The 8,648-nt window shown below is 46.6% G+C and overlaps 1 protein-coding gene across 7 annotated transcripts in view; it reads left to right on the forward strand.

The window, feature by feature from the left end:
• The first annotated feature begins 2,165 nt into the window (after positions 1–2,165).
• The window catches only part of Zscan2 (zinc finger and SCAN domain containing 2), a 10,488-nt gene continuing 4,005 nt past the window's right edge, over positions 2,166–8,648 (forward strand). The window contains exons 1-2 of one of the 7 annotated variants that reach the window (XM_031387150.1): positions 2,168–2,442; positions 4,363–4,867. In XM_031387150.1, the coding sequence (XP_031243010.1) occupies positions 4,468–4,867 (400 nt within the window). In that variant the 5' untranslated portion in view covers positions 2,168–2,442; positions 4,363–4,467. Of the gene's footprint in view, positions 2,443–3,247; positions 3,270–3,319; positions 3,948–4,362; positions 4,868–8,648 lie in introns of those variants that run through there. The other 6 variants (XM_031387151.1, XM_031387152.1, XM_031387153.1 and 3 more) reach the window with 6 other exon arrangements.

Consider the following 8,648-nt stretch of genomic DNA (forward strand, 5'->3'; position numbering starts at 1 on the left):
CAAAATATAATAATATTAAATTATTTTTTAAAAAGTCATAAAGTGAATTTATTTTTGTATGTTTGTGTGTGTGCATGCACACAAGTATTCTATGATTCTGTACATGCCTGATGAGAACAGAAGAGGGTGTCAGATTCCCTTGAGCCAGAGTTACAGGGAGTTGTAAGGCATCCATATGGGTGTTGGGATCTGAATTTGGACGCTTTGGATGAGCAGGAAGTGCTATTTACTAGTAAGCCATCTCTCCAACATTCAGATTCCTTCATTTGATAGACTACCAGAAAGTGAATGACAAAATGAGAAAATAATAGTTACTGGTTCAGCAAGATAGCTCAGTGGGTAAAAGGCGCATTTTATCATCGACCACAAAGGACTGTTCATCACTTCTTGCTTTTGTTTTTGTTTTTGTTTTGTTTTGTTTTTTCAGAGACAGGGTTTCTCTGTGTAGCCTTGGTTGCCCTGGAACTCACTGTGTAGACCAGGCTGGCCTCAAACTCAGAAATACACCTGCCTCTGCCTCCCAAGTGCTAGGATTAAAGGTGTGCACCACCACCTGGCTGTTTATCACTTCTTCCTGAGATTTCCCACCTGGGTGTCCAGGTAGTTACTTTCCTGTTTTTTATTTAGCATAGAGGTAGCCATTTCTTTTATAGTAGCAACCTTGGCAACCAAGGGGACCATCAAAACACCAAGGTATTAGCCACATTCCTAACTCCCACCATCCACCCAATAAAGACAAAAGCTAGCTAGCCTATGATAGCTTAAATACTACAATGGAACCTTTGTTGCAGTTGTGTTAGGGGACGAGTGGCCCAGGCAGGTGATGCTAGTGTTACAGAAAGGGCTGCACTGACCTTTGGTCTCTACACCAGCAAGAGTCTTGTCCTTTGTGGTTCTGAAAGAGAACGTTTCAGATGATACAGGGGTAAAGCAATCAAGAGTTTTATTTATTTACTTACTTATATATTTATTTATTTTTGGATTTTGGAGATGTGTTTTCTCTGTGCCACCCTGGATGTCTTGGACTCACCTTGTGGCATGCTGTCCTTGAATCCAGAGATTGCCTGCACATATGTATGTGTACTAAATGCAGGTCTGGTGTCTAGGGTGCTCAGAAGATGGTTTTTGGATCCCATGGAACCAGACCTACAAACTGTTGTGAGCTGCAATATGGATGTTGGGGTTCTCTTCATGATCATCAAGTGCTCTTAACCACTGGACCATCTCCCCAGCCCCACAAGTCAAGGGTTTTAACTAAAGCGAGAAAGGAGCAAAATTTTGTATGCTCTTTGGGAAGAGAGCAATCTGAGCAAAGTAGGAATGGCTGTATCGGGGGCAGAAGTGGGTTTAGATTCCTCTTTTATCTGTTATCCCCTCTCTGTGCCTCCATTATGGTGGGCGCTAAAAGAAAGTGGCATGTTTTTCTTGGCAGCTCATTTCACCCAATGTATCCTCAAAGTTGAAAAGTTCACTTGGTGAAAAGGTAGTAGTACTCCACGAATAATTTCTTATCCAGAGAGACCCGGAAGCCAGTTGAAGCCGAGCCAACTAGTAGACCACTACCACTATTATTGTTCTTTACATCCTGTTTTAGGGACCCTGAGATCACTCATCTGGAGAGACCACTATTGTTCTTTGTGTCCTGTTTTAGGGGACCTGGGTTGTCATTCCCTCCCAGAGCTAACCTCCTGGCTAACTGTAAGCTGGGATCCAATGAGGCTGTAGAATAGGACTTACAATGCAGAAAGAACAAGGAGGGGCTTTCATAAAGACGCAAGAATACCACGTGTGAAAACAAAGGGGAGTGCATGTGCGTAGCTGCAAATTTCGGGGAGAGGTGAGAGCTTGGGCCACGAGGGAGTTTGCTCGCGTAGATTTCTTCTCTGCTTAGAGACTCTCGAGGGCCCAACAATATAATTTGCCACTTAATTCTCACTTGAAAAAGATTGATAAATTCACCCAGCTTTAATTTTTTTATAGATAAATAGCGCAGGCTTTAGAGAATTGAAACTATCTGTCTCAGGTAAAGGATTTGGGCAGTGCTAGAAGATAAAGGACTAGTCCTGGGACTTCCCCTGCTTCCAATCCTCAGGCATTGCCTACAGCTATCAAACACGGTTCGCTCAGATACAGAATTCCGCCGGTCTCCGAGTAAACTACATTTCCCACAATGCACGGGGCGTAACTTCCCTCCCACCGCCCAGCTGGACGCAGTTTTCACCAACAGTGGAGCAGAATTTCAGGAACTGTTGTGGACAGCCAATGAGAGTGGCGATGGGCGGGCCTCTCTCGTCCATTGTTCTCGTGCCCCTTGGGCTTGAGCTGAGGTGAATCCAGAGGGGCCGGGCCGGGCCGGGCCAGACCAGACCGAGGGGTGCTTTTTCGCTCAGAGAGATAGCGGGAACAGGACCTGGTCCCTGGAGAGGCGAGCGGGAGAGGCAGGTCTGGAGCCGCGCGCCCTGCGGGGAACAGCCAGAGAGACGAGCGAGTAACGGGCCTGCAGCCAGCTCAGGGCAGTTTGGGGGAGGGGCGTCGGTGTCCGCGCCCCGCAAGCTGGACGCTCAGCTCTGCGTCCCGGTTCCTCAGGGCCCGCGGGGTTCCGCTCATGCCCGAGCTCTGCGTACACGCAGCCTAGGAGCGCAGGCTTTACACTGGAAGGGATGCTCGACGACATCCCGCCGAGCCTCCTCCTTGACCAGATGGGGACACGGAGGTTCTGAGGGGGCGTGTCGTAGCCAGGTTTAGCGAATAAGCTGTCTAGGTTCAGTGTTCCCGGGATGTCCAGGAAGAATTAGGATGTATTTGTGTTTCACGTAGTCATTTGGACAAATTGACATTGGGAGCTTCAGTTTTCCTTTTTGTTGTTGCTGTTCTGTTTTTAGTTTTGCTATTTTCATGGGGGGGGGAGGGCGCGTTATCTGATTCTATGGTGTAATGATTTTTAAAAATAAATACCCATTGCTTTCATAATACTTAAATAGTTTTTAATTCCACTGCTTTGAATATTTTGGAGAGCTACTACTCAGGTCTAGGTCCCCAGTGATCCTCATGTATGGTCATTTAAAAAGGAATTGGGCATGGCAGTAATCTCAGTACTCAGGAAGCAGGACAGGCAGATCAGAAGTTCAAGGCCAGCTTGGGCTACATAGTGAGATCGTGCCTCAGAAACAAAAATAAACAGAATGTCTGTACTGAACACATAGGAACGTTCTCTTGTTATTATTCCCAAACAATACAGCATCCCAACTGTTTACATATTATTTACACAGGTATATGTTGTCTAGAGATGATTGATGGTATTTAGTACACCATTTTATATAGGGGACTTGAGTATTCCCAGATTCTGGAATCTGGGAGATTCCCTGAGGATAACCTCCTTTGAAATATAGCACTAATGCCTTCTAGTGAAGCTGGGAGCACCTTGACATATGATCCATTACAAATCATTAAGATGTTCCATATGATAAGGATGAGTGTTATCTATTCTTTACATGGTCACTGAGGTTGAATGACTAACCTCTTTGTTAGGTCACTGTCTCTGAAGGAAGTCAGAACTGACTTAGGGCAGGATGCAGGATATGTCAGTTCTGTTTCCCTCAGCCCAGATCACTGCATTCCCACTACTCTTCCTTTAGTCTTTTGAAAAGAGCAGTGTGTGTGTGTGTGTGTGGTGTAGTTATTATTCTGGGGGTTGCTACACCCCCTTCTATCTACTAGGGGTTTCTACCCCACTTAGACCATATTATTCCCTGATAAAAGACACAGAAACCTTTAGACTCATAATAAGCTTAAAAGCACTAGAGCTGGGCTGATGTCACCCTCTGTACTATTTTGTCTGCTTCTCCGTGGTGAACCCCGAGATATCACTTGCCATGTTCTACCTGGGCTTCCCCTACTCCACTAGGCCAGCCCTCATAGCCGTGGGCTCATGAACCACCTTCCCCATGGTGACTTACTTCCTTCTTTTTCTCTCTACATGGTCTCTACCTCAGGTCCCAAGCCTAGGAACCTTTGTTCCACCCCCTGTCTTCTGCCCAGTCATATCTATTGGCTGGGATAAGTTGGGGGGCAAGGTTTACAGAGCATCATTTGGTGTATATGAGAACTTCTAGTTATGGGCAACCAGATCTTTTGGGCCAGTATTTAGCATTTGAATACATAGTGGCATCAGACCAACCCCCTGTGTGTGTGTGTGTGTGTGTGTGTGTGTGTGTGTGTGTGTGATAATTCTTTGCCGTAGAGAGTCACTGCTTTTAGGAGTAAGACAGCAAACATTTGTTGATTTTGAATGTACAGAGGCTGTTGTGAGATGGCTGCAGCATAGTTTCCTTAGTGATTCTGTTTCTCTGCCTTGTTTCTCAGCAGTGTTTCTTGTTGAGATTGGAGGAAAGACAGCCTTTTCAGAGAGCCACACTGGAGACAGGTGTGAGGCTTGAAGCCTACAGTGATCATTCAGGAAGTTGGACAATGGCAGCCGAAGTGCCAGCAGTGACCACTCCCCTCAGCCCTTTGGTTCAGGTACCTCAAGAAGATGAACAGGCAGAGGTTACCACTATGATCCTGGAGGATGACTCGTGGGTGCAGGAAGCAGTGCTGCAGGAGGATGGCCCTGAGTCTGAACCCTTTCCCCAGAGTGCTGGAAAAGGCAGCCCCCAGGAGGAGGGTGCAGCCGAGGGACCTCGGGGCGCGCTTGTCCGATTTCGGGAGCTCTGTCGGCGCTGGCTGCGGCCAGAGGTGCACACTAAGGAGCAGATGCTAACTGTGCTGCCGAGAGAAATTCAGGCCTGGCTGCAAGAACATCGGCCTGAGAGCAGCGAGGAGGCAGTGGCCCTGGTGGAAGACTTGACCCAGACTTTTCAGCACAGTGGTAAGATGAAGACCCACAGCGGGAGAGGGTGGGAGCCTTCTAAGGTGGAGTAGTGGATTTTGTTGTTGTTGTTATTTTGTGTGTGTACAGGAGTGAGTGTCTTCGAACAGTCTAGGAGATGGCATGGCGGCATTCAGCAATGCCCTCACAGTGTGCTCCAGAATTTCAGTCTAAGGGGCTTGGAGGGCTGTTCTTGGAGCTCCATTTGCATACTAAACACAGCTTTCACTTGTTTATTCCAGGGGTTGGAAAGTTTACTGAGATCAAGGGATTGAAGTTCAATGGTAAATAAAATAAATGCCTGCCTAGCAAGCACAAGAGGTTACCTGGAAGCTGTTTTTGTGTTTGTGATTTTTAATTTTTCTTGCTATAGAGAAAAAAGTGTCTCTTCTTCCTCTCCTTCTTCCTCTGTCTTTTTGATAGGGTCTCATTATGTAGCCTTGGCTGGCCTAAACTCACTCTGTAGACCAGGCTGACTTCAAACCCACAGAGATCTGCCTGCCTGCCTCTGCCTCAAGAATAAGACATTCTTCCCTTAAGGGGAACAAAAATTTTCTATTGGTTTGCAGGTATAAGCACAAAAAAGACCTCTGTAACCCACTCCTTGGGTTCCTTCAGTTGGTTGTAACCATTCAGATAGTTCCAGCAATTAGAATAAAAGCATGCCATTTTCTCCAAAGTGGTCATTTTATGAAACCATGATAAACAATAAGTAAATTGGCTGGGCTCTCTGTGGTATGATGTCATTTTAGATCCTTTAAAGAGTAATTGGTCAAGCTTGGAAGGGCACACCTATTATCCTAGTACTGAGAATTGAGGCAAGAATCTACTTCAGTTCTTCCTTTCCCCTAGGATAATTTCAGGAGCTGTAGGATATGGCTGCTTTGTGCTGATGAAGTACTTCAGGTATTCAGAAGGGCATGTAGAGAGGACATGCCAGATCAGAGCTGGCTTCCTACAAGACATGGACCATGAGTAGGAGGTTGCAGAATGGAGTAGGTATTGCAAAGTCACAGGGTGGGGAGGAAGCTATGACTGCTGAGAGGAGCTGTAGGTAGCCAAGGCTCTGAGGGGGTGGGAGAGAGCAGAGGAAGTAGGTTTCTTCAGATTCAGAGTGGTAAGGCAGGCTTGCGATTGGAATGGAAAGTGTGTTTTCAGGAAGTGGTGGGAGTTTGGGGGAAGGGAGGATGGAAGTTTGAATGAAAAGCCATTGGCCTCAACAGGCTCTCAATCTAGGGCCTGTGGGGCCAGAGAGGAAGCTGAGCTTGGCAACAGGATGTAAGTTTGTTTAGGGGAGAGGCTAGAGGTGAGGTGCGGAGCAGTCAGGAAGCAGCCTGGCGTGGGGTGTGCAGCGATGAGAGAGGACCTGTGAGAAAGAACGAGCCATGTGAGCATGTCTCTGGAGTGCTTTCTTCTGCTCTCAAGTCTACTGGAAGATGAGTGGACTATTGCCTTTAGAGGAGGAGTGACCCACTTTAAGATCACGGAGCGGGGCCAGGCTGGGCCGGGCGGTGGTGGCGCACGCCTTTAGTCCCAGCACTTGGGAGGCAGAGACAGGTGGATCTCTGAATTCAAGGCCAGCCTGGTCTACAGAGTGAGTTCCAGGACAGCCAGGGCTACACAGAGAAACCCTGTCTCGAAAAAACAAACAAACAAACAAACAAAAAAAGATCACAGAGCCGGTGTGAGGCAAAACCAAGGTGAATCATGTTCTTATGCAGGTCATCGAATGAGTGGTCCTGACTGTTCCTAGTGAGGCGCTGGAAGGAAGAGATCCCAACAGGAATTAGGGCAGAGTGACTCTGTACTGTCCAGTCTGGAGGACTTAGCCAACTGGGAAGGGAGAGCATGAGGAGGCGGTAGTCCAGGACAGAGGGTGTGACAGCAGCCAAGGACTGAGATGTGGAGAATTCTGTCCTCAGAAGAGAGGTCTTAGAGGACTGACTGAAACTAGCCCCTTACTGGGCATCTTATATGGCACTCACACCAAGAATCTTGTGAGGCGAGTGGGATTGTCACTGGACAGAGAGGAAGCTCAGCAGCTTCACACAGCTGTCGTTCGGTAGAGCCAGGATTTAAACTCAGGTCTGCTTGCTTCAGCATGAGTTTGTAGGCGCTAACTTTTATTCGAAGTGAAATATTTTCATTTCTTTGACTTTGACAGATAACTTCCTTAAGGGTGTGCTTGAGATCAAGCCTAGGAAGTGTGTCATGTGAGGCAAGTACTGTGTCACTGAGGCTCACCTGCAGCCTAGTAACTCAATTCATTAACCTTTAAAATGGGATCTTGTGTATTCCAAACTGGCTTAAAGTGGGTATGTTAGTTAAGGGTGAACTTGAACTTAAAAATATATTTTTTTTTTTACTTAAATTTTGTGTGTATGGGTGTTTTGCATGCATGTATGTGCACTGTGTATGTTCCTGGTGCCCTCAGAGGTCAGAAGAGGGCATCAGATCTCCTGGAACTGTATTTATGGACCACACTCTGAGCTGACAAGTGGATGCTGGGAATCGAACCTTGGTCCTCTGAAAGAGCAGCCAGTGCACCTAGCTGCTAAGCTATTTACAGCCCCACCTAGGCCTTTTGATGGGCCTACTTCACCAGATAGGATTGTAGATGTGTGCTGGTGTTCTTTGTTTTTGTGGTGCTGAGACATCAAACCCTGGGCTTCTTGCCTCTTTGGCAAGCAATTTACCCACCTAACTACATCTTTAGTCAGTTTGTGTTTTGATACAAGGTCTCACATTGTATCCTAAATAGGCCTCAGTCTTATGCTAATCCTACTGTTTCAGCCCCCTGAATTCTGGGACTACAGGATACCACATGCTACCACATTTGACTTAATTTTATACTTTGTACAAAGAAGAAGAAAGAAACTCTGGCCCTGTTTCAGCCTTCCCTTGCCTTCTGATGGCTGTGGCAGGTTTATAATGAACTTGAGGATTTCCAAGTTATCTCAGAGGCCTGGGCTGAGGTCTGTTGGGTGATTGTTTACTTAGGGCAGTCATGGATCAGTGCTGTGTCTCAGCAGGTATCTGAGGAGACCACAGCCCGCACCACAGCTTTGCAGAGCCTGACTTTCTCATTGCTCCTCTGAGGTGGGGGATTCTCCCTAGAGGAATCAGGAGGCTACCCCCTGACTTCTGCCTCTAAGGTTACCTCTGCTGTTCTCCATTTGATAACACACCGTGCCCTTTTTCCTCATAGCTGCTCACAGGAATCTCTATATTTTCCTTCATTCCTTCTTAAACTTTGACTACCCGAGACCAGCCAGCCTCTATTCTATTTGTTAAGATAAAGGTCTTAGAGTGTGTTTACCCAGGAAAGGGCATTTCAAGGCCTGTTTAGTCATTGTGTAATATTTGACTGAGAGGCATCTCTGGGAGTGTGTACTTAAAGTGTCCTATGACTCCAATTAAAACCATTCCTCTAGTATAGTTTACATGTGAAGTTCATGTCTATTTGTTCATGAGTCCCTCCGGTGCTTTAATTCCATTCCAAGCCCTAAATCGGGCCTTGGGATTTCCTGACTGAATTTTTGCAGTCGGCTCTGAACTAAACTTGTAGCCTCTTTGCCACTCATCAGATTCCTCCACACACCTCCCAGGGCAGCCTACCTGTACCTCCACAGGGTTCTCCCCTCCTTCTTCTCCAGTGGGATATTTGCAATCTCTTTCTTTTTGTGTTTTTGTTATTTTGCTGACTTTTTGTTTTGAGAGGAGACCTCACTATGTATTGTCTCCAGCCTAGGCTGGTCTTTTGACTTTTTTTTTTTTTTTT

Source organism: Mastomys coucha, unplaced genomic scaffold (genome assembly GCF_008632895.1).
Source record: "Mastomys coucha isolate ucsf_1 unplaced genomic scaffold, UCSF_Mcou_1 pScaffold21, whole genome shotgun sequence".
Taxonomy (NCBI): Eukaryota; Metazoa; Chordata; class Mammalia; order Rodentia; family Muridae; genus Mastomys; species Mastomys coucha.